Source organism: Lynx rufus, unplaced genomic scaffold, assembly GCF_022079265.1.
Source record: "Lynx rufus isolate CCGP_SWC_20201006 ecotype Redwood Valley unplaced genomic scaffold, mLynRuf1.p SCAF_1, whole genome shotgun sequence".
Taxonomy (NCBI): Eukaryota; Metazoa; Chordata; class Mammalia; order Carnivora; family Felidae; genus Lynx; species Lynx rufus.
Window position 1 is genome coordinate 109,407,708 of NW_025814823.1, and position 26,245 is coordinate 109,433,952.

Sequence of the window (26,245 nt, forward strand, 5' to 3'; positions counted from 1 at the left end):
TAACTGCCTCCCAGCATCTCGCCCCCTTTTGTTATGCCAGGTCAGATGAAGAAGACCTCTCCCAGGCCACAGTGCTCTGGATTCCATCAAGAGGGTTTCTCCCTCTTTCCCTAAACAGGCAGTGGGATTGGTCCACCAAATTCTCACCAGCTGGGAATAAATGTAGTTACAGATTTTTACACTACCCTCCTCCCAGGGAAATCCTTGGAAGTCATTTTAATTTTATGGCTGAAGGTCTATTCATTCTTTCATTCATTCATTCATCACATACCATTTAACCTGCACCATCCTAGGTTCTGGTGTAACATGGCAAGGAAACCATGCTCAGCCCAAGCCTATGTCCCCGCTGCTCTCATCCCCACATGACCTGCTGGATCTCTTCCACCTGTGGTATGCTTAGCAAACCCACAACTTCCATCATCAGGGAGATGGGAATGCTCAACCAACACAGATGCAGACTATCCCTCCACACGCAGCATGTTTCCATACAGATTGCGCCCACTTCAAGAGTAGGACAGAGACCAGCAACAAATTGAATCAGTTGTTTATTTTTGTTTTATTGGAACATAGCCCAACCTGAAATAAATATTGATTTATGAAATTCTCAATCATTTCATACATAAATATTAAGTTAATAGACATTTTACAGAATGTTGTGTTAAATAAGATTGAAGTACATATTTATTTTGCCTGGAGCACACTGGAGGAAAAGACTTCGATGATTCTGATATCTGAAATATATCTCAAATATTTTATTTTTATCCTTTCTGCCTATGTGAGGCAGCAAAGTAGCAGTATGCCTGAAAAATTGCTTTGCATCTGAAGTTTAATTACACTGACCCTTGGTTGGGCCTCATTCTCATTGCAAAAAATAACATTCTTCTTCTCCTCCAGAATCTTTCACTGCAATAAGCCAGTTTCATCTCAACTTTCCATTGTCCACTCAGTGTTTATTACACCAAGAAACACTTGCAAGTAGTCTAGGAACTTTTTTACTCTCCATCTTTCTCCTCCACACTTTTTCTGTGAAAAGAACAGACAATGGGTATTGTAGGAAACTGTCAATTCTTTTAAAAACAGGCATAGCCAGACAAATATACTTAAGTTTCCACCAGATGTATTTAACTTACTTTTTGGCGGTCTATGTGTTCTTTTATTAAAGACAAGTTTCGGAAAAGCTTTTCCACAGCATCCCCCGGTACAGTGCGATTCTTTAATGTGTCTATACCCTGAAAGACTTCTTCAATGCACAGTTGGTGCTAAATGAGGGAGATTTTAAAAGTATAAATAACCAAAACAAGGTATAAAAATTCGGTCCAAAAAAGTTAGGCTTTGTTGCGTGGGGTTTACATGAGTTCCCTTCTCCCACACGTTTATTTTTCACTTGTTCCTTTTCCAGGAAACCACCTCATACAGAGCTATAATTTTCATATGTAAAAGAAGTTTATGTAATTTCTGAGGAGGGTTACAAATGATATAAATTAAACACTTCACCAAAAATAAAGTGCTTATGAAGTATATAATGCAGCTACATTACTGAGCTCACATCAAAATTTCCTTTGATAGTTCTAGCCAGTAATTTTATTCTGTTTAGAGTAATGATATCACATGTTTAACATTTCAATATGACCATGACATATTTCAAATGCATACAATTTTATTAGAGTTAAAATCGTTTAAATATGTGGAAATGACTATTGATACAGGACAGTCAGTGTATATTTTAATGTCTACTGACCATAATTCTAAAAATATAACCTTAAGTTGGCTAGTATTCTCAGAAAGACATAGAAGTAAGGAAAGCAAAAGATAGTCAGAAGTGAATGGAGACGAGGAGGCACCTCTCACTCAATGTGGAATTCTTCTGGTAAGAACGCCTGACATGAGGCTCTTTGAGATGGGGAACTGACAACATCAAAAACGGCCTGATCCAATTGCTTAATGGATTCTACTTAATATTGTAGAGTCATTCCTAACGCCATTCCTAATGTTCATAAGCACATACATTGGCATCCACACACATAAAAACAAAATAGATAAAATTAAACTGTTCCAACGATAACTAATGCTTTATAGTTACAATAGGAAACTTAGTCATGCAATCGTTTTATCAAATCATAATTTAACTTACATTGTTATGTTCAGGAGTAGGAATCATCAGGTTCTGAAAAGGAAAGGAAATACATTCATTTTTAACATATTATAAGGTTCATAACTTGTAATAAAATGCTTGCCAGTAACATGGTTACCAATGATATATTACCAACAGTCATAATTTCATTATTAATAACAGGTCTTTAGAAGTTAGCCAACACAAATGATTACCCATGCATTTTAAAGACCGTAGGAATCAAAAAGAAAATTACCCCGTCGCCTATCAGTAGAGTTCGATGAGTGGAGAGCAGTGCCAAGGTCTCTGCCACCAGCCTATTCATGGGACTTTGTACAGCAATGGCAGAAACATAGGCAGCCCCAAGAGCTAGCAAACTCAAATGCAGAAGCATTCTCATGGCTCTCAAATGCTCAGTGTTTGCTTTGGGCAAAGAAAGTGCATAGTACAAGATTGCATCCTCAACCAATTTATTCTCTATCTTTGAGGAAATGAATAATTTCTAACAATCAGATAGGGAATGCCTAACAATGGCATATCATGAAACTAAATGTTTCCAATGCCTTGTTTCTTAAAAATAATTTTACTTTTATCTTTTAATAATAATAAAAATCCCTATTTTCCCCCTTTAAAAACATTTTCTATTACAAAGAAAATCTTTGGGTGATACATCATTGCCCCACATTTGCATTTCTTAAAATCAGAAGATTGAATTTCCTCTTAAAAGATGTGTGTAAAAAAAGGTATAATGTACACCATTGAGTTTAATGCCAAAATGTATAAATATTGGGAATATGTTTTTCAGGTTGACTAAATTCCATCACCATTGTTACTAGACTGGTCTGTCTTAAAAGGAACTCAAAATACTGGTGGGAAAATGGTAATTAGAGCTGAGACTGTCAAAATTTAGCAGGTTCAGGTTCACTGGAGTCTAAGTTAGGATCCTTTCTGTTGCCAGAGACCAAAAACCTAACCCAAACTGGTTGAACCTAAAAGGGAATTTATTAGATCATACAACCAAATGGTCCAGGGTAGAGGCTCCTTTATATCTAGCTTGCCTCTGTGATCTTTCATTGGCTCCCTTCTTGGGCAGCTCTCCCACTGTGGTCCCAAGATGATGTCAAATCTCCTGGATCTGTATGTATCCTGTTCCTGAGCATCAGGAGAAACCAAACTGTGCCTTTCTGACTGCTCAATCAAAAGTCCTAGAATTCAGCTTCCTTGTGACAAAGGATCACAGGTTCACCCTTGAACTGTGGTTAGGGATATGGATATACTGATTGGCTTTCCCTGTAGCTAGAAGTGGGCTTCACCCCACCCAAATCACTAACTGGCTGTGCAAATTAGTGAAACGCACAAGGTGTAACACAACAAAGGTGGTGAGGCTACAGTAAACTGCAGCATGCAGGACCTTTCTAAAGGCAGCAGGTCTACTCAGCTTCAACTGATTGTTGCCATGCAACACCCTTGGACTTCTGTTGCTAGATCATTCCATTTTTTTAAGAAGTCAGAAACCCTAATTATTATTTATAACCTGTTGCTTTTTTTTAATTTTTTTTAACGTTTATTTATTTTTGAGACAGAGAGAGACAGAGCATGAACAGGGGAGGGTCAGAGAGAGAGGGAGACACAGAATCTGAAACAGGCTCCAGGCTCTGAGCAGTCAGCACAGAGCCCGACGCGGGGCTCGAACTCACATACCGCGAGAATGTGACCTGAGCCGAAGTCGGACGCTTAACCGACTGAGCCACCCAGGCGCCCCTATAACCTGTTGCTTTTTAAGTGCTGGCAGTTCATATTTTAAAAATCTGTATTGAGGGGCACCTGGGTGACTCAGTCAGTTAAGTGTCTGACTCTTGAATTTGGCTCAGGTCATGGTCCCACGGTCATGAAATCCAGCCCTGTGTCAGGCTCTGCGCTGAGTGTGGAGCCTGCTTGGGATTCTCTCTCTTCCTCTTTCTCTCTGATCCTCCCCCACGCATCCTCTCTCTCTCTCTCTCTCTACCCCCCCCTCAAAACAAACAAACAAACAAACAAACAAACAAACATTAAGGGGCACCTGGGTGGCTCAGTTGTTTGAGCGTCTGACTTTGGCTCAGATCATGATCTCACAGTTCCTGATTCAAGCCCCACATCAGGCTCACTGCTGTCAGTGCAGAGCCTACTTTGGATCCTCTGTCCCTCCCTCTCTGCCCCTCCTCTGCTTGCATGCACTCTCTCTCTCAAAAATAAATACACATTTAAAAAATAAAAAAACTGTATAGAGTACCACTGTGCAACCTCTGATTTACAGTATAACTGTGGGTCTAGTTGGAGGGCTTGTTATTAAAAAAATTCTCCTGGGGCGCCTGGGTGGCACAGTCGGTTAAGCGTCCGACTTCAGCCAGGTCACGATCTCGCGGTCCGTGAGTTCGAGCCCCGCGTCAGGCTCTGGGCTGATGGCTCAGAGCCTGGAGCCTGTTTCCGATTCTGTGTCTCCCTCTCTCTCTGCCCCTCCCCCGTTCATGCTCTGTCTCTCTCTGTCCCAAAAATAAATAAACGTTGAAAAAAAAATTAAAAAAAAATTCTCCTATTCAAAATAATATTTCTCCTACAAATATTGTATTATGGTAAAATATACATAGCATAAAATTTAACATCTTACCCAAGGTTAAGTGTACAATTCATTAGTGTTAAGGACATTCACAATGTTGTGCAGTCCATCTTCAAAACACCTTTTATCTTGCAAAACTGAAACTCTACACCCGTTAAACAACAGGCCCCCATTTCCTCTCTCCCCAGCTCCTGGCAACCATTCTTCTATTTTGTATCTCTACTAATTAGACTATTCTAGATAACTCATATAAGGGGGATAATATGGCATTTGTCTTTTTTGTGACTGGCTTATTTCACTTAACATAGTATTGTCAAGATTCTTCCACATTGTGGCGTTTGACAGAATCTCCTTCCTTTTTTAGAGCAGAGTAATATTCCATTGTATAAATTTATCATTATACACACACACACACACACATATATATATATATATATATATATATATATATATATATATATAGACTATGGATATGTGGGTCGCTTCCATCTCTTGGCTGTTGTAAATAATGCTACCATGAACATGGGTGTACAAAATTATATTTCTTAAAATGCTGTCACAAGGCGGGGCGCCTGGGTGGCGCAGTCAGTTAAGCGTCTGACTTCAGCCAGGTCACGATCTCGCGGTCCGTGAGTTCGAGCCCCGCGTCAGGCTCTGGGCTGACGGCTCAGAGCCTGGAGCCTGTTTCCGATTCTGTGTCTCCCTCTCTCTCTGCCCCTCCCCCGTTCATGCTCTGTCTCTCTCTGTCCCAAAAATAAATAAACGTTGAAAAAAAATAAAAAAAACAAATGCTGTCACAAGGCATTATTTTTTCCTCAGTGACATTGATGTCCCAAACCTGACTTCAAACTCTCTCATAGCAAAGATTATAAAATAATGTGTTTGAAAGACCTTTATTAATGTAGGACTCCCTACAAAAGTTAATTATTTTAATGTTCTGTGCAGGAGGAGAGCTCCAAGTAATTTTTGTTGATATTCCACCTTCACAGAAGTGGAGCATAGTCCCCCTGAAGTGTGGGACACATGGTGACTTCATTTTAAAGAATATATTATGGGAAGGAGATTATAAGAAGAGTAACTTTGAAATGGAGAACCCTGGTAAACCTCAACCAGGTGACCAGGGTCAACGTTAGTGATAAGTCACGTTAACAGAATCTACCCTTAATGTGATGTGATGAGAAGGGCATTTTATCTCTGGTCTTCCTCCTCAAATCCCATAACCTCTATGTAACTGTGAGGAAAACATCATACATATCCAAATTGAAATGGAAAATACCTGACCAATGCTCCTTAAAATTGTCAAGGTCATCAAAAAGAAGCAATGTCTGAGAAACTGTCACAGGAGTCAAAGGAATCCAACCATGGTGACTAAATGTAATGTGGTATCCTGGGTGAAATCCAGGAACAGAAAAAGGACAGGAGGTAAAACTAAGGAAACTCCAAAAAACAGTGGAATCTAGTAAGGTGCCAATGTTGGTTCCTCAGTTATGACAAATGTACTATAGTAATGTGCACAATAGAGAAAACTGGGTGCAGGGTGCACAGGAACTCTACATAACATTGCTGCAACTTTTATGCAAGCCCAACACTATTTAAAATAAAAAGTTTATTAAAAATAACATTGCATGGGTGCTTGGGTGGCTCAGTTAAGCGTCCGACTTTGGGTCAGGTCATGATCTTAAGGTTCATGAGTTAGAGCCCCACTTCAGGCTCTGTGCTGACAGCTCAGAGCCTGGAGCCTGCTTTGGATTCTGTGTCTCCCTCTCTTGCTGTCCCTCCCCTGCTTACTCTCTCCCTCTCTCTCTCTCCCTTTCTCTCTCTCAAAAATAAACATTTAAAAAAATAACATTGCAAGTTGAAAAAAGTAAATGATTTTTCTATTTTTTTTTTTTAATTTTTTTTTCAACGTTTATTTATTTTTGGGACAGAGAGAGACAGAGCATGAACGGGGGAGGGGCAGAGAGAGAGGGAGACACAGAATCAGAAACAGGCTCCAGGCTCTGAGCCATCAGCCCAGAGCCCGACGCGGGGCTCGAACTCACGGACCACGAGATCGTGACCTGGCTGAAGTCGGTCGCTTTAACCGACTGCGCCACCCAGGCGCCCCGATTTTTCTATTATTATTAAAAATACTTTGCATCCTATAAATGTGCACTTGGGACCTTTTTACTGGACTGTGAGCTCCTTGAGGATAAAGATTTTATTTAATTGATCTCTATGCCCTCAAGGATTAGCCTATTATTGTAGACACTCAAAAAAAAAAAAAACTGAATGAAGAAGCAGGCACGTGGTGGTGTTAGTTGAACAAATTAACAGGAATATTATGGAAATTCAAGGAGTCCATTCTCTGAGGCTGGGACTCTGACATAATGGGCTCTGACAAAATGGGCAGACTCCTAGGGAAAAAAAGCAAAACTTTAAGGCTCTTCTATAGACATCACGTCAATGTGAATGACTATGGCATTTAAAAAAACCCCACATTATTTTAGAAGAATAGAAAATAAGCAACCAGTGCTTGGAATTTTTAAGAATTATCAGTAATTATGTAAAAGGACTTTGAATAGTGTTGAAAAGTTGTATTCATGGGTAACATCCAAATTTTTGCCGTAAAATCTTTATCTCTATTAGTGGTTTCCAAATTGGCAACCTGCTTTTTTTTTTAAAAAAACCTGGTAATTGTGGTTTTTACTAACTATGTAGTCATTTAAGGTCAAATGATTTTTCTATGAACTGATTCTAATCAATCAACTGGGCATGATGCCACACATTTTTTGTGGTGACTAAATGTGAAATGATAGCATCTCTTTTTTTTTTTTGACCATATTCTAACCTCCATGCTTTCAATCCCGAAGCATATCTTTAAAATAATTCTTTTATTGAATAAATAACATTATAGGAAGAGAAACACAGAACTTCATCAATATAGAAATTCTCAGTATTTTGATGACCTCTTCCAATCTTTACTGATACATAGATAGCTTTACAAAGTTGTAATCAATGAATATGTGCCACTTGTGTTTATCTTTTTTGCTTATTGATACCTCCCTTTCATGTATCTACTTATTATCTTCAAGGTTACCTGCTAATAGATGAAATTGATATCTACAGTTTACTTCCCCATTGGATCGTTTCTAGTCTTCCATGACTAAAAACAATGCTACTAGAAAGCTCTGTGTATAATTTTAAAAAATATTTCCTTGTCATAAGAAACTTGTGTGACCATTTTTATAGCTCATGTTACATTTCATGAGATCACTCCTGTGAAAATAGTCAATGCACAAAAATAAATCCCTTGTATTTTTAGTGTTTTATAACTGACAAAGCACTTTCACAAAAATAACATTGTTTAATCCTGATATCAGCACTGTGGGATATATTTCTTTCCTTGATAGAGTTTAATAGTTTTGTTGATGTAATGAGCAAAATGAACCTCCATGAAAGGTGTGATGCAAGAAGAGGGGGTAATCAAACAGATTGATAAATATGTTGGTAAACTTAATAAATAATGCTTGTTAAAAATAACTTATTTATGGGATTTCAAGACAATGAGGAATAAAAATACTAAACAATGATAATGTGGGAGATGGAGTGATTAGTCGGTGCATTTCACTGTTCTTGTACTGTTTAGTAGTTTTCTAAAGATCTTAACGTTACAGTTTATTTATTTATTTATTTAGAGAGAGAGAGAGAAAGAAAGAGAGAGAAAGAGAGTGAGAAAGAAGGAGGAAGCGGGGGAGGGGAAGTGAGAGAGAGAATACCAAGCAGGGTCAGCACTGTCAGTGTGGAGCCCGGTGTGGGACTTGAAGTCACAAACCGTGAGATCATGGCCTGAGCTGAAATCAAGTCAGACACTTAACAGACTGCACCACCCAGGCGCCCCCTAGAGATATTAACTTTATTTTATTTTATTTTTTTTAATTTTTTTTTCAACGTTTATTTATTTTTGGGACAGAGAGAGACAGAGCATGAACGGGGGAGGGGCAGAGAGAGAGGGAGACACAGAATCGGAAACAGGCTCCAGGCTCTGAGCCATCAGCCCAGAGCCCGACGCGGGGCTCGAACTCACGGACCGCGAGATCGTGACCTGGTTGAAGTCGGACGCTTAACCGACTGCGCCACCCAGGCGCCCCTAGAGATATTAACTTTAGATTTCAAAATAGGTATGTGAAAAATTTAAGAGTAACCACTTAAAGAACAGGAATAGAATGTACAGCTTCCAAGCCAGTAGAATAAGAACAAGAGCATTAAAAAAGCTCAATCAATCCAGAAACCAGGAAAGGAGAAAAAGAAGCAAAGAAAAAGCACAGAAAGAGGTACGAGAAATATATCCAAATTTTTCAGTAATCACAGTAATTGAAAATAGATTAAACTCATCTATTAAAAGGCAGATAGTATAAAATTATACTAAAAATCATCTATCAGCTATTTTCAGGAGACATACTTCATGCAAAATGACATTAAAGGTTGAAAAATGAGGGATAGAGATATATTTGGGGAAACACTAATCAAAAGAAAGCTAATGTATCAAAATATCAATAGCAGAAAAAGAATTTATGTCAGAAAGTACTATAAGGAAAGAGATTCACTAATAAGTATAAAATAGTATCTCATAATCATTTTATTTTTCATCTCATCAATTATGATACAAGCAAAATAAAACATTCTCCAGTAATAATTTACTGAGAAATAAGAACTTGACTGTTTTGCCTTTTCAGTTCTTTTCATTTTAGAGATTAATCTTTTTTATTGCAAACCGTTTCCACCCCTTTCCTAGGATTGTTTTCTTAGTTTTATAGTTTCCTACTGTTACAAAGTTGAATTTTTTTGTAATGGAATCTGGCTACTTTGTCCTATCAATTTCTTCAGCTTGCTATTTTTTCCTGAAGTATTTTTAAGTAAACTACAGGAAGCAACACACTCCATCATTAACTCCCATATGCACCTCAAAAAAGAATCGTTTTCTTACATAGCAAGATACTTTCACATTTAATATAATGAAATGAACAATAATAAAAACTTGGTATTTAATTTCCAGACTACATTCAAATTTCCCTATGTATTCCCCAAATTCTCTTCACATCTCTGTGTGTTAACCATAATCCAACCCAGGACCATGTGTTGCTTTTTTTTTTTTTTTTTTAAGTCTTTTACAATCTATAGCAGTCCTTTTTTTTTCTAATTTCTTTAATGTTTATTTATTTTAGAGAGAGTGAGACAGAGCATGAGTGGGGGAGGGGCAGAGAGAGAGAGAGAGAGAGAGAGAGAGAGAAGGTCTGAAGCAGGCTCAAGACCCCCAGCTGTCAGCACCAAGCCTGCTGTGGGGCTTGAACTCCTGAACCATGAGATCATGACCTGAGCCAAAGTCGGACGCTTAACCAACTGAGCCACCCAGGAGCCCCAGCAGTCCTTGTTTTAATGACATTGATCTGAGTTCCTGGGCCAGTGTCTTTTAACACACTGCATCTTCCATGTTTCCCTTTTCCATCCTTGTGGTATTACTAGCTTAATCCTTAATTCCTGTGAATTGGAAGTTAAATCTAAAGATGTGATTAGATTAAAATTATTATTATTTTTTTTTTCAGGTAGGCTTCATGCCCAGCAGAGAGACCAACGCGGGGCTTGAACTCAAGACCCTGAGATCAAGACCTGCCCTGAGATCAAGCCCTGAGATCAAGACCTGAGTTGAGATCAACAGTCAGATGCTCAACAGATTGAGCTATCCAGACATCCCTCAAGTTAATTTTTTTAAACCAAACTGCATGTGAGATCATGTTGGGTACTTTGTGCTAAGATCAAAGTGGAATATAGTCAATAATGTATTAAGGTTGTATGGCAACAGATGGTAGCTACACTTGTGGTGAGCATAGCATATAGTATAAATTTGTTGAATCACTATGTTGTACACCTGAACTAATGTAACAGTGTATTAGCAGTACTTCAAAAAAAAAAAAAAAGATCACAGCAGGAGACATATAAAGTCTGGTAATTTTATTGCTGTTAATTCCTGGTAATTTCATTGCCAATCATTGCTAATTTCCTATGTTACTTTGAGTCATAAAATTTTCCTTTAAAAGTGGCGGTGGGGCACCTGGCTGACTCAGTCAGTAGAGCATGTGACCCTTGATCTCACTGAATTGTGAATTTGAACCCCATGTGTAGTGTAGAGATTGCTTAAAAATAAAAAATATTTTTAAAAAATAAAAAATAAATAAAAGTGGGGTAATTACATGTTGGGGCTTTACTTTTATTGCTGCCGGAAAAAAAAGATCTTCATCACCTGAAACTTACAGAGTGATAAGTAAAATAAGATACAGGTTTGCTTTTTTCTTCCTACTGATATTCAAATATCCAAGCAATACAAATGGTGGTAGTGGGGAAAAAAATGGTCTTGGTGGTTACACAACTATTTACTCTTTTCAAAAGTCATAGAACTGTACTCTGGAAAAGGAAGAATTTTAGTGTATGTAAATTTTGCTTAAATAAACTGTAAAAATAGGCTCTAATCTTTATTCATCTTTAAAATTACATTTAGTTACATAAAGCATTACTGTATAATTTCAATCTGTTGTGTTCCATTAGTAACTTAAAATATGTATTATGATAACTAAGGCTTTCATGTTTCTTAGTACAGCAAGAGACTTCTTACTGGATTTCCTCACTTGCATCCTTTCATGTGAATTTTTTAGTTTATGTATTAAGTTCTGTAATGATTGTCTTGGGATTGTGTGATTGGAGGGCATTTCCTACATTTTTCTAGTTCAATAATCCAAAGTTTTTGTTCTGTTAATGTCTTCCATTATAGTTTTGCAATTTCTGTAATTTTTCCTATAGGCCCTTGCATAGGATATCCCTCCATTAACTTGGGTTCCAAAAAGCAACATTCATCTTTGAGTAATTTCTTTCCCTTATTTTGAACTTTTTTTATCATACAAAAGTTAAAATTTAACATACAATAAGCTGTACATACTATACAACTTGATGACTTTGGAGATAAGTATACACCAGTGAAACCATCACCATAACCAATGCTAATGGTATATCCATTACCTCCAAAAGTTTCCTCCCACCCTCCTTATTGTTAACTCTTGTGTGATAAGAACACTTATCACAAGATCTACCCTCTCAGCAAATTTTATAGTGTTGTTATACAATATCGTATTGTTAACTAATGGCACTATGGTACAGCATCTTGCATAACTCAATCTCTTATAAAGGTGTCTATTTTTCTGTCCGTACTTACAGGAGTGGATTTCTTTCACATCATATTTGCATACCGTTTTGTAGTTTTGTAACATCATTCGGCTTTTGGTCTACAACAGTTCTCAAACTTTTGGTCTTTAACACCTCTCTACACTCTTAAAAATTACTGAGGATCCCAAAGAGGTTTTACATGTGAGAACTATCAATACCTAATTGGAAATTAAAATTGAGGGGTTTTTTTAAACATAATACTATACAATCACACATTCTATCACCCATCACTGCCATGGCGTCACCACACGTCACGTATATTAAGGCGCGAAAGATCATGAAAAAGGCAAATAACGTGTTAATATTATTGGAAAATGGTTTCGACATTAGAGGACACCGCACTCCTTCCCATTCCAGGCGTCCCGCGATCACATTCTGATAACCACCGTTTATCACAAGTGTTCGTCGTCCTCAGGGTTACAGCTTCTCAAGACTACCCGGCACCCATCAAAATTCGGCATTACGCACCCACGGGGCAGAAACCCGGGTATGCCAACCACTCGACCGGAACTACTTCCGGAAACCAGAGCTGCGCACGCACCGCGAGGCTCTGACTTCCCGGCATGCCCCTGGCCTGCGGCGTAAATGCACGCTGGTCGTGGCGGCCCACGTGATCCGCGGGGCGGCCGCGGCGGGAATCTGTGAGTGCGCGGGAGTAGGGGGTCCCTGGGTCTGTGGTGTGTGTCTACCGCGCCTAGCCCCGGCCCGGCCCCCACCTCCGCTCTCGCTTGTCAGGGGGGAAGGAAGCCGGTGTGGGAGGAGGAGTTCAGCCGGAGCCTTCGCTCCTACGTGGAGCCTCCCGGCCGGGAGACTCGCGAGTCCTCACGGCCCATCGCTCGCTCTGCTGTCGCGGCACCGCTAAATCCTGGTGCGCCGGGGCTCTAGGCGATTGGTGTTGAGAAAAGAAACATTTGCAGACATGTCCCGGATTGAAAAGATGAGCATTCTGGGTGTGCGGAGTTTTGGAATAGAGGACAAAGATAAGCAAATTATCACTTTTTTCAGCCCCCTCACAATTTTGGTTGGACCCAATGGGGCGGGGAAGACGGTAAGTTCTCAGTAGCAGCCTTCAGTTTACGGGTCGCTACTTCTTGAGAATCTGGAGGATAAGGTGTTTGGAGAGCTCAGAACAATAAGGACCAGAGGCCAGGCGTCCCTGGGGCTCCGCTCTTGGTGCCCGAGGAAAGGCTTGGGCCTCTGGGTGGAGCTCCTGCCGCTGGGCGTGGCCTGGTGTGGCCTTCTGGCCCCAGCGACCTTAGGAGGGGACCTGACTCAGTCTCGTAAGGGTATCCAGGCTCGGGTGGACAATGTTTATTTGAGAGTCCCAGAAGACCGGGAGCGCTCAGCGACGTTACATTCTTACATGAAGCCTTTTTGTCTGCGTTGATTTTTTTTTTTTAACACTCCCCTTGCTCCCCAAACATACCATTCACTTCCTGACAGTTGATCCTTTATAGAATTTCCTACACAAGTTATAAAATATGATAAACATAGGGCTTTCTGAGAAGAGTTTCTAAGTATAGACTGAAGTCTAAGCATAATAAATGGGAAATGATAAAATGAAACCAATACCGTGAGGCCTAGTTTAGTTGAAAAACTATGTTGTTAGGATGCCCTTACCTAGTCAAAATAAAAAATTGGAGCATGTACTTTGACTTTTTAAGGCCCAGAGAGTATTTAAAAATTTGAGATGGACCCTGGAGTGACATGCAATTATGGGGGAAAAGTACAGCCTGTAAGGGTGGCTTGAGAAAAAGCAGGGCATTCTAACAGAGAAGACTAAGTTAAAAAGCATACAGAAAGATGTCAGGTTTAGAGTTGAACATTGAATGCCGTATTCTTGTCTACTTTCGTTTATGTGAAAATGTTACTATTTATAGAATGCCTGTTGTGTCCCTACTGTTGTGGCTCTACTTTTGTAAGGGAGCCTAAGGTTTATGAGCACAAGCTGTCTGAATACAGATATTTTGCTTCACCATTTACTAGCTCTGTGACTGGGCCAGGTTGGCCCAAATGGTTTGTGCTTTAGTTTTCTCATTTATAAAATGGAGATAAAAAGAGTTTTCTACAGTCTAGGATTAATGTGAAAATTACTAATGTATGTAAAGGTGGTTAGTACAATACCTGGCACATAGTAAGGCCTGTGTAACTATTAGCTGTTTTTAAAAAATTGAACTTAAAAAAAGTTGTTTTGGTTTTATTGAGGTGTAATTGATCCATGAAATCGTAAGATATTTGAAGGGTATGTCAGGGTGACTTAATATACTGTACATTGTGAAAGGATCACTGCTATCTAGTTAATTAACAAATCTGTCACCTCATTTTTTTTTTGTAAGAACATTTAACTTCTACCGTCAGCATATTGGCAAATTATCAACTACGGTAACCATCTTTTACATTAGCTGTTGTTATTAAATTAAAGGGTTTTAATTGGAAATTGAGGACTTTTTAAAAATAATTTTTTTGGGGCGCCTGGGTGGCGCAGTCAGTTAAGCGTCCGACTTCAGCCAGGTCACGATCTCACGGTCCGTGAGTTCGAGCCCCGCGTCAGGCTCTGGGCTGATGGCTCGGAGCCTGGAGCCTGTTTCCGATTCTGTGTCTCCCTCTCTCTCTGCCCCTCCCCCGTTCATGCTCTGTCTCTCTCTGTCCCAAAAATAAATAAACGTTGAAAAAAAAAATTAAAAAAAAAAATAATAATTTTTTTATTTTATTTTCGTATACCTTCTTAATTAGTAGCTTTCCCATGAACTTAAAGCAGTTATTTATTCTTTAACACAGAATCGTATCTGTATTGTATAGATATTATAATGTCATTTTATCTGCATATCTTTTTTGGTTCTCTGGTAAATAGTATTTTTATAATAAATTAACATTTTATGATAAACTTCTCTGGTTCTCTTATAACTAAATAATATAATTTTCTATTTCTTTAGACCATCATTGAATGTCTAAAATATATTTGTACTGGAGATTTTCCTCCTGGAACCAAAGGAAATACATTTGTTCATGATCCCAAGGTAATGACGCTAATAAACTTACATATCTTTAAAATAAATTTTTAGGGGCGCCTGGGTGGCTCAGTCGGTTAAGCATCCGACTTCGGCTCAGGTCATGATCTCACAGTCCGTGAGTTCAAGCCCTGCATCGGGCTCTGTGCTGACAGCTCAGAGCCTGGAGCCTGTTTCAGATTCTGTGTCTCCCTCTCTCTCTGACCCTCCCCCATTCATGTTCTGTCTCTCTCTGTCTCAAAAATAAATAAACATTAAAAAAAAATTAAATAAAATAAATTTTTATAATTATAAAAGCAATAAGTTTTATTGTAGAAAACCTAGCAGTGGAAAACTATAAAGAGTTAGAAAAGTCTATACACAGTCTAAGCATCCAGTGACACCACTAGTGACATTTTCATGTATTTTCTTCTCCTTTAAGTACAGACTTAAGTGAAGTCATACTCTAATTTTGTATTCTGATGTTTTTTTCCTCACTTAATATCATAAGGTTCCATGTCGTTAAAAACATTAAATTCACAATCTAGGTGTTTGGCATTTGGGTGCTTCTTTTAATCTTTACATTTTTTATATGTATGAAATATTTCCTACTTAAAACGTGTCTCCTATTATGAACATTTTTAATAGTTGCATAATTTTCTTACATTTAGATTGCTGTTAGTTTTTCATTAAAATGTGCCATAATTTAAATCTTTGTGTGTGAATCTTTGTTTGAATTACAGTGTTTATACCATTACTGTGTGTAAAGGACATAGAAATTTCTATACTATGTATTTTGGCCTATAGGTTTTTCTTGTTTTATGTATGTAGTGGTTTCATGTGCCTCTCTCAGTTATCTGCCAGCTCCTCCCTTAACAGTTCCTTGTATATTTCTCCCAGGTTTTTTTCTGTTTATACAAATGTATCTTTGTGTATATATATAAATACACTCAAACATAAATATTTCAGTACACCAGTAGCATTTTATTTTGCTGTCGTACAAATCAAATATTTAGTGACACACTGCAGATATGTTTGTATATATACACGCTTTTTTTTTCATTAGTTTTAATTACTAGAACTAATTACTAATCCACTGAGTTTATATTCTATAGTGTATTCACTTGGTTATTGATGGTTATTTAAATTGTTTCCACTTCTGTATGACTAAAGGTAACTAATTATGAAAGTATTTATAAACTTTTCTCTTAGAGATAGTAAAATCAGTACATTGAGCCCTCTCTGCAATGACTATTTCATAAACTTGCAGTATACTCTCCTTACTTGATGATCTTGGCCTATAATTTGTTGAAAAAATGTAATTTATTGAAAAAAGGGATCAGATAGAAAGTACCTCATTTTCCAATCTTAAAATCTTTCAAACTACTCTTCATTTGTATTCGTACTATTTTTTTTTGGTATTAAGGGTAAATTGTTTACTGTTTTATCTTAAGGTCAACCAACTCTTTGGCTTCTGGATCCAGTCAGTCCCTTTTGTCAACGCAAACATTTTGCTTTTCAGTTATTCATCTTCTGCATTAGCAGTTTGTCCTTCATAGAATCTGTCATATCAGCACACTCTGGTAGCTCCAGTCTACAAACAAATAAAACCTCTCCCTTTATTCCAGATCACCTTCTGGCTACTACCTCTACATTTATAGTTAAATTTAGAAGAGGTATATGTACTCATTGTTTTCGGTTCATTGCTTCCCATTTTCTCCTCAGCCTGTTCTGTTCAGATTTTCTTTTTTCTCCCTTACTAAAATTACTACTTACTCTAAGCTGCCAGTAGTCTTCATGTTGCCAGATAAAGTGGTCATTTTCTAAGCCACTTATCAGAAGATTTAATATAGCTTCTTAATTCCCTTTTTAAAAAACATTGCTCTCTTGGCTTCTATGGCACCCTAATCTCATACCTCCTTTTTCACTGGCCATATCTTAGTCTCCTTTGCTGAGTCTCTTTTTGCCTAACTCTTCTTGGGTGATCTCATTCATTCTCATGGCTTTAATTATTTGTTATATGCGGGTGATTTCTAACTTAGATATCTAACCCAAACTTCTTTCCTATACTCCAGAGATAGATAGGTAGATGAATAGATAGATAGATAGATAGATAGATAGATAGATAGATAGATAGATACAGATACATTGTTTGGATATTTAATGGTCATCTCATGAATATGTTCAAAACAGAACTCATGGTTCCCTGTTCTGTTCCTTTCACATTCTCAAGCCTGGTGGTATCTCCATACTCTCAGTTTCATAAATCATATCATCATCTGTACATTTGCTCATGCCAAAACCTATTGTCCTCCTTTGATTGATTCCTTCATCTTCCCCTGTTGCCAGTTCATAAACAGTTCTTAATCTTCTCAAATATGTCCACAGATACTTACCTGGCAGGGGACATGCCATGATCATGAGAGTGGTTGTCCCAGGCTCATTCATTGCACTAAAAATATGTCCAGCATTTGTCCCTTTATTCCATCTTCACTCTTCCTTCCCTGGTACAGGCCACCTTCCTCTTTCCTTTGAACTATTTTAGTAGTCTCCAAACTTGTTTTCCTGCCTTCATTCTTGAAGTTCTCTCTTTTCCACACAGCAACCAGTTACCTTTTAAATATTCATTCTGGAGGGAATGAGTCATTCACAGTCTGAGAGAATACCATTCCAGTCAGTGTTAATACTAAGTGCAAAGTTCCTGGAGTAGGAGCATGTTTGATGTGTTCAGGGAATCACAAGGAGGAGTAAAATGGCAAGAGTCCTGGTAGAAAAGTCACAAAGATAGAAAGGCCTAGGTTCTGCAGGTCCTTGATTTCTGTTCTCGTTTAAATATGAATCTACTGGAACCTGTGAGAGATGGCGGCGTAGGAGGACGCTGGGCTCACCGCGCGTCCTGCTGATCACTTAGATTCCACCTACACCTGCCTAAATAACCCAGAAAACCGCCAGAGGATTAGCAGAACAGAGTCACCGGACCCAAGTGCAGACGAGAGGCCCACGGAAGAGGGTAGGAAGGGCGGCGAGGCGGTGCGCGCTCCACGGACTGGCGGGAGGGAGCCGGGGCGGAGGGGCGGCTCGCCGGCCAAGCAGAGCCCCCGAGTCCGGCTTGCAAAAGCGGAGGGGCCTGACGGACTGTGTTCCGACAGCAAGCGCGACTTAGCGTCTGGGAGGTCATAAGTTAACAGCTCTGCTCAGAAAGCGGGAAGGCTGGAGGACAAAGGGAGGGGGAGCTGCGGAGCCCCCGGACGACAGAGCTCAGTTTGGCGGGGAACAAAGGCGCTCTCCAGCGCCATCTCCCCCGCCCATCCCCCAGCCAAAATCCCAAAGGGAACCGGCTCCGGCCAGGGAAATTGCTCGCTCCGCGCGAACACCCAACTCTGTGCTTCTGCGGAGCCAAACCTCCGGCAGCGATCTGACTCCCTCCGGCTGCACAGGGCCCCTCCTGAAGTGGATCACCTAAGGAGAAGCGAGCTAAGCCTGCCCCCCCTGCCGCCGTGCACCTTGCCTTCCCACCCCAGCTAATACGCCAGATCCCCAGCATCACAAGCCTGGCAGTGTGCAAGTAGCCCAGACGGGCCACGCCACCCCACAGTGAATCCCGCCCCTAGGAGAGGGGAAGAGAAGGCACACACCAGTCTGACTGTGGCCCCAGCGGTGGGCTGGGGGCAGACATCAGGTCGGACTGCGGCCCCGCCCACCAACTCCAGTTATACACCACAGCACAGGGGAAGTGCCCTGCAGGCCCTCACCACACCAGGGACTATCCAAAATGACCAAGCGGAAGAATTCCCCCCAGAAGAATCTCCAGGAAATAACAACAGCTAATGAGCTGATCAAAAAGGATTTAAATAATATAACAGAAAGTGAATTTAGAATAATAGTCATAAAATTAATCGCTGGGCTGGAAAACAGCATACAGGACAGCAGAGAATCTCTTGCTACAGACATCAGGGGACTAATGAACAGGCACGAGGAGCTGAAAAACGCTTTAAAGGAAATGGAAAACAAAATGCAAACCGCCACAGCTCGGTTGGAAGAGGCAGAGGAGAGAATAGGTGAACTAGAAGATAAAGTTATGGAAAAAGAGGAAGCTGAGAAAAAGAGAGATAAAAAAATCCAGGAGTATGAGGGGAAAATTAGAGAACTAAGTGATACACTAAAAAGAAATAATTTACGCATAATTGGTATCCCAGAGGAGGAAGAGAGAGGGAAAGGTGCTGAAGGGGTACTTGAAGAAATCATAGCTGAGAACTTCCCTGAACTGGGGAAGGAAAAAGGCATTGAAATCCAAGAGGCACAGAGAACTCCCTTCAGACGTAACTTGAATCGATCTTCTGCACGACATATCATAGTGAAACTGGCAAAATACAAGGATAAAGAGAAAATTCTGAAAGCAGCAAGGGGTAAACGTGCCCTCACATATAAAGGGAGACCTATAAGACTCGTGACTGATCTCTCTTTTGAAACTTGGCAGGCCAGAAAGAATTGGCACGAGATTTTCAGGGTGCTAGACAGCAAAAATATGCAGCCAAGAATCCTTTATCCAGCAAGTCTGTCATTTAGAATAGAAGGAGAGATAAAGGTCTTCCCAAACAAACAAAAACTGAAGGAATTTGTCACCACTAAACCAGCCCTACAAGAGATCCTAAGGGGGACCCTGTGAGACAAAGTACCAGAGACATCACTACAAGCATAAAACATACAGACATCACAATGACTCTAAACCCGTATCTTTCTATAATAACACTGAATGTAAATGGATTAAATGCGCCAACCAAAAGACATAGGGTATCAGAATGGATAAAAAAACAAGACCCATCTATTTGCTGTCTACAAGAGACTCATTTTAGACCTGAGGACACCTTTAGATTCAGAGTGAGGGGATGGAGAACTATTTATCATGCTACTGGAAGCCAGAAGAAAGCTGGAGTAGCCATACTTATATCAGACAAACTAGACTTTAAATTAAAGGCTGTAACAAGAGATGAAGAAGGACATTATATAATAGTTACAGGGTCTATCCATCAGGAAGAGCTAACAATTATAAATGTCTATGCGCCGAATACCGGAGCCCCCAAATATATAAAACAATTACTCATAAACATAAGCAACCTTATTGATAAGAATGTGGTAATTGCTGGGGACTTTAACACCCCACTTACAGAAATGGATAGATCATCTAGACACACGGTCAATAAAGAAACAAGGGCCCTGAATGAGACTCTGGATCAGATGGACTTGACAGATATATTTAGAACTCTGCATCCCAAAGCAACAGAATATACTTTCTTCTCGAGTGCACATGGAACATTCTCCAAGATAGATCATATACTGGGTCACAAATCAGCCCTTCATAAGTTTACAAGAATTGAAATTATACCATGCATACTTTCAGACCACAATGCTATGAAGCTTGAAGTCAACCACAGGAAAAAGTCTGGAAAACCTCCAAAAGCATGGAGGTTAAAGAACACCCTACTCACGAATGAGTGGGTCAACCAGGCAATTAGAGAAGAAATCAAAAAATATATGGAAACAAACGAAAATGAAAATACAACAATCCAAACGCTTTGGGACGCAGCGAAGGCAGTCCTGAGAGGAAAATACATCGCAATCCAGGCCTATCTCAAGAAACAAGAAAAATCCCAAATACAAAATCTAACAGCACACCTAAAGGAAATAGAAGCAGAACAGCAAAGGCAGCCTAAACCCAGCAGAAGAAGAGAAATAATAAAGATCAGAGCAGAAATAAACAATATAGAATCTAAAAAAACTGTAGAGCAGATCAACGAAACCAAGAGTTGGTTTTTTGAAAAAATAAACAAAATTGACAAACCTCTAGCCAGGCTTCTCAAAAAGAAAAGGGAGATGACCCAAATAGATAAAATCATGAATGAAAATGGAATTATTACAACCAATCCCTCAGAGATACAAACAATTATCAGGGAATACTATGAAAAATTATATGCCAACAAATTGGACAACCTGGAAGAAATGGACAAATTCCTGAACACCCACACTCTTCCAAAACTCAATCAGGAGGAAATAGAAAGCTTGAACAGACCCATAACCAGCGAAGAAATTGAATCGGTTATCAAAAATCTCCCAACAAATAAGAGTCCAGGACCAGATGGCTTCCCAGGGGAGTTCTACCAGACGTTTAAAGCAGAGATAATACCTATCCTTCTCAAGCTATTCCAAGAAATAGAAAGGGAAGGAAAACTTCCAGACTCATTCTATGAAGCCAGTATTACTTTGATTCCTAAACCAGACAGAGACCCAGTAAAAAAAGAGAACTACAGGCCAATATCCCTGATGAATATGGATGCCAAAATTCTCAATAAGATACTAGCAAATCGAATTCAACAGCATATAAAAAGAATTATTCACCATGATCAAGTGGGATTCATTCCTGGGATGCAGGGCTGGTTCAACATTCGCAAATCAATCAACGTGATACATCACATTAACAAAAAAAAAGAGAAGAACCATATGATCCTGTCAATCGATGCAGAAAAGGCCTTTGATAAAATCCAGCACCCTTTCTTAATAAAAACCCTTGAGAAAGTCGGGATAGAAGGAACATACTTAAAGATCATAAAAGCCATTTATGAAAAGCCCACAGCTAACATCATCCTCAACGGGGAAAAACTGAGAGCTTTTTCCCTGAGATCAGGAACACGACAGGGATGCCCACTCTCACCGTTGTTATTTAACATAGTGCTGGAAGTTCTAGCATCAGCAATCAGACAACAAAAGGAAATCAAAGGCATCAAAATTGGCAAAGATGAAGTCAAGCTTTCGCTTTTTGCAGATGACATGATATTATACATGGAAAATCCGATAGACTCCACCAAAAGTCTGCTAGAACTGATACATGAATTCAGCAAAGTTGCAGGATACAAAATCAATGTACAGAAATCAGTTGCATTCTTATACACTAACAATGAAGCAACAGAAAGACAAATAAAGAAACTGATCCCATTCACAATTGCACCAAAAAGCATAAAATACCTAGGAATAAATCTAACCAAAGATGTAAAGGATCTGTATGCTGAAAATTATAGAAAGCTTATGAAGGTAATTGAAGAAGATTTAAAGAAATGGAAAGACATTCCCTGCTCATGGATTGGAAAAATAAATATTGTCAAAATGTCAATACTACCCAAAGCTATCTACACATTCAATGCAATCCCAATCAAAATTGCACCAGCATTCTTCTCGAAACTAGAACAAGCAATCCTAAAATTCATATGGAACCACAAAAGGCCCCGAATAGCCAAAGGAATTTTGAAGAAGAAGACCAAAGCAGGAGGCATCACAATCCCAGACTTCAGCCTCTACTACAAAGCTGTCATCATCAAGACAGCATGGTATTGGCACAAAAACAGACACACAGACCAATGGAATAGAATAGAAACCCCAGAACTAGACCCACAAACATATGGCCAACTCATCTTTGACAAAGCAGGAAAGAACATCCAATGGAAAAACGACAGCCTCTTTAACAAATGGTGCTGGGAGAACTGGACAGCAACATGCAGAAGGTTGAAACTAGACCACTTTCTCACACCATTTACAAAAATAAACTCAAAATGGATAAAGGACCTAAATGTGAGACAGGAAACCATCAGAACCTTAGAGGAGAAAGCAGGAAAAGACCTCTCTGACCTCAGCCGTAGCAATCTCTTACTCGACACATCCCCAAAGGCAAGGGAATTAAAAGCAAAAGTGAATTACTGGGACCTTATGAAGATAAAAAGCTTCTGCACAGCAAAGGAAACAACCAACAAAACTAAAAGACAACCAACGGAATGGGAAAAGATATTTGCAAATGACATATCGGACAAAGGGCTAGTATCTAAAATCTATAAAGAGCTCACCAAACTCCACACCCGAAAAACAAATAACCCAGTGAAGAAATGGGCAGAAAACATGAATAGACACTTCTCTAAAGAAGACATCCAGATGGCCAACAGGCACATGAAAAGATGTTCAGCGTCGCTCCTTATCAGGGAAATACAAATCAAAACCACACTCAGGTATCACCTCACGCCAGTCAGAGTGGCCAAAATGAACAAATCAGGAGACTATAGATGCTGGAGAGGATGTGGAGAAACGGGAACCCTCTTGCACTGTTGGTGGGAATGCAAATTGGTGCAGCCGCTCTGGAAAACAGTGTGGAGGTTCCTCAGAAAATTAAAAATAGACCTACCCTATGACCCAGCAATAGCACTGCTAGGAATCTACCCAAGGGATACAGGAGTACTGATGCATAGGGGCACTTGTACCCCAATGTTCATAGCAGCACTCTCAACAATAGCCAAATTATGGAAAGAGCCTAAATGTCCATCAACTGATGAATGGATAAAGAAATTGTGGTTTATATACACAATGGAATACTACGTGGCAATGAGAAAAAATGAAATATGGCCTTTTGTAGCAACGTGGATGGAACTGGAGAGTGTGATGCTAAGTGAAATAAGCCATACAGAGAAAGACAGATACCATATGGTTTCACTCTTATGTGGATCCTGAGAAACTCAACAGGAACCCATGGGGGAGGGGAAGGGAGAAAAAAAAAAAAAGGACGTTAGAGTGGGAGAGAGCCAAAGCATAAGAGACTGTTAAAAACTGAGAACAAACTGAGGGTTGATGGGGGGTGGGAGGGAGGGGCGGGTGGGTGATGGGTATTGAGGAGGGCACCTTTTGGGATGAGCACTGGGTGTTGTATGGAAACCAATTTGTCAATAAACTTCATAAAAAAAAAAAAAAAAAAAAAAAAAAAAAAAAAAAATAAATATGAATCTACTGGAAAATATTAAGCATGAAAAGGGCATGGTGTGTGTTTTAAAGCAATCAGTCTGGCAGTGAGAGAAGACCTAGTAGGTGGTAAGGGTAGAAGGGTGGAGACTAATAAAGGAGATTTTTGTGGTAATTCAGGTGAGGTATGTTGGTGGTTTGATTAAGGTGTTAATGGTAGACATGCTGAGAATGCCTGGATTTGGGATGCATTTTAAAGGTAGTATCAACAGATGAGTTACTGATCTGGATAATGGTGTATGAGAGAAGTAGAAGCATCAAACATAAGTCCCAAGTTTTTTGACTTGAAAAAGTAGATAAAATAGTGTCACTGTTTATTTTAACGAGGAAACTCTGGGAAAGGAAATTTGGGGGCTTTGGTTTAAACGTGTAGATTTGGAATGTCTTTTAGATATCCAGAATGTCCAGTAGGTAAATGGAAGTATGTCCAGGGGAGAGGTTTGAGCTAGAGAAAGACTAATTAAGAATCATTGATGTATACAGTTAGTTATCTATAGTTAGTTTTAAAGCCTGATGCGATCACATAGGGAGTAAATGTTGAGAAGAGGTGGAAGATCTTAACCTAGAGCACACTGGCATTTAGAAATAGGGATGAAGAGGAGGCACCAAAAGATACTAAAAGAACAAGTGGTAAAGGAGGGAAAACTGGGAGAGTGAGGTCTTGGAAGACAAGAGAATGAAGGGTGAACAAGAAAGAAGATGTCAAACGGTGTCAAATATGTTGATAGCTCAAGTAAGAAGAAGGTTGAGCTATGTGCAGGCCATTGGTCGTCTTGACAAAACCAGTTTCAGTGATGTGAGAAAACAAGAAAGTGAAACAGAATTGTTCTGTGACTTTGCTATGAGTGGAAAGAAGGAAGTAGCTGAAAAGGTTTGTAGGATCAAGGAGCGTTTTATGGCTATTGTTCTTGCTTTGTTATTTTTGTTGTTGTTCTGGATGTTTCCATGTTGATTGATGCTCTAGCATCTCTGACAATTTCAGTCTATCATCCATTCCTTTTTCCAAGTGGAAAGAGCTGTTTTTCTCAGCTGTCTACTCGTGTCCTCCCTCTGGTTCTTCTGGCCTTGATGGTTCATCTTTCCTCACTTAATACCCACTTTTCATCTGCTCTAATTTCCCAGTTCTGAGCCCCCACCCACACTGTTTTATTCAGCTCTTTTTTTTTTTATTTTTTTTTTTTATTTTTTTTCAACGTTTATTTATTTTTGGGACAGAGAGAGACAGAGCATGAACGGGGGAGGGGCAGAGAGAGAGGGAGACACAGAATCGGAAACAGGCTCCAGGCTCTGAGCCATCAGCCCAGAGCCTGACGCGGGGCTCGAACTCACGGAACGCGAGATCGTGACCTGGCTGAAGTCGGACGCTTAACCGACTGCGCCACCCAGGTGCCCCTCAGCTCTTTTTTTTGAGTCGGTCACACCTGCTCTTATGGTTGGAACTATTCCTCTCACCTGGATTGCTCACATCCCCCCAGTTTTCCCATCCTCTTATATATTCAGCTTTCGGTTCCTCTTATATATTCAGCTTCTCTTGGTTTTTTCTTTTCCTTGCTTTAATTTGTCCCTGCACCCAATACTGTTTATTTTAAATGCCTGAATTTTTCTGTTGCTCCTTCCTGTCTTTTTTTTTTTTTTACCTGTTTTCCATTGTTACTCTCTTCTTAGAAATTTGATTTCCATATTGCTCCATTTGTATACCTTCCCCCTTTCTCCTCTACTTCTTTCAAATTTTTGGCTACCTCAGTCTTTCCCATTCTTTCTTTGACCTCATTTGCTTCTCCTCAGTTGACTTGAACCCTAAGAACCTCAATTCTCTGTTTTCTGCATCTCATCACTTTTGTTTTGCTTCTGGCTGATTTTGTAAACTAACCAGATGCTTATTTCCACAGCAGTTTCTTCATCACATAATGCTTCCATATTTGTGTGTGTGTGTGTGTATGTGTGTGTGTGTGTGTTTTAAGTTTATTTATTTGAGAGAGAGAGAGAATGTGTGCACACAAAGGTGTACATGAACGGAGGAGAGGCAGAGGAGAGAGAGAATCCCAAGCAGGCTCTGCTCTATGAGCTCCACCTCAGGAACCATGAGTTATTGACCTGAGCCAAAATCAAGTCAAGATGCTTAACCAACTGAGCCACCCAGGTGCCTGCCCATATTTGTGATTTTAAACACTGTAGTTTTTAAATTTTTTTTTGATGTTTGTGTATTTCAGAGAGAGAGAGAGAGAGAGCGCGCGCGCGCGCGCGACCAAGAGGGGGAGGGGCGCGCGCGCACACACACACACACACACACACACACACACAATCCAAAGCAAGCTCTAGGCTCTGAGCTGTCAGCACAAACTGGACATCATATCCTGAGCCAAAGTCGGTTGCTTAACCAACTGAGCCACAAGGCACCCCACAAACACTATAGGATTTAAACCATGTGGGATAAATATGGAATAAAGCATATATGTGGGATAGAGCATTTGTAGATGG

At 39.7% G+C, this 26,245-nt stretch overlaps 2 protein-coding genes across 6 annotated transcripts in view; one reads left to right on the forward strand and one right to left on the reverse strand.

Moving 5' to 3' along the window:
* Nucleotides 1–534: 534 nt before the first annotated feature.
* Nucleotides 535–2,548, reverse strand: IL5 (interleukin 5). The gene is made up of 4 exons (XM_047095595.1): nucleotides 2,367–2,548; nucleotides 2,132–2,164; nucleotides 1,131–1,259; nucleotides 535–1,023 (listed from the first exon to the last, which is right to left on the reverse strand). Exons 1-4 carry the CDS (start codon nucleotides 2,508–2,510, stop codon nucleotides 925–927), a joined length of 405 nt encoding a protein of 134 aa, XP_046951551.1. The 5' UTR covers nucleotides 2,511–2,548; the 3' UTR covers nucleotides 535–924.
* A 10,045-nt stretch (nucleotides 2,549–12,593) lies between these two features.
* RAD50 (RAD50 double strand break repair protein) overlaps nucleotides 12,594–26,245 on the forward strand; it is a 91,742-nt gene continuing 78,090 nt past the window's right edge. For all 5 annotated transcript variants that reach the window (XM_047084435.1, XM_047084442.1, XM_047084452.1 and 2 more), the window contains exons 1-2: nucleotides 12,594–13,002; nucleotides 14,888–14,971. In XM_047084435.1, the coding sequence (XP_046940391.1) occupies nucleotides 12,874–13,002; nucleotides 14,888–14,971 (213 nt within the window). In that variant the 5' untranslated portion in view covers nucleotides 12,594–12,873. The remainder of the gene's footprint in view (nucleotides 13,003–14,887; nucleotides 14,972–26,245) is intronic.

What these genes read in the sequence shown, in the direction of transcription:
- IL5 (XM_047095595.1), bottom strand. Translation starts at nt 2,510, where the DNA reads ATGAGAATGCTTCTGCATTTGAGTTTGCTAGCTCTTGGGGCTGCCTAT. An exon ending in CTCTACTGATAGGCGACGGG is followed by an intron (nt 2,165 to 2,366) that starts GTAATTTTCTTT and finishes TTTCCTTTTCAG; the next exon opens with AACCTGATGATTCCTACTCC. An exon ending in CTACTCCTGAACATAACAAT is followed by an intron (nt 1,260 to 2,131) that starts GTAAGTTAAATT and finishes TCCCTCATTTAG; the next exon opens with CACCAACTGTGCATTGAAGA.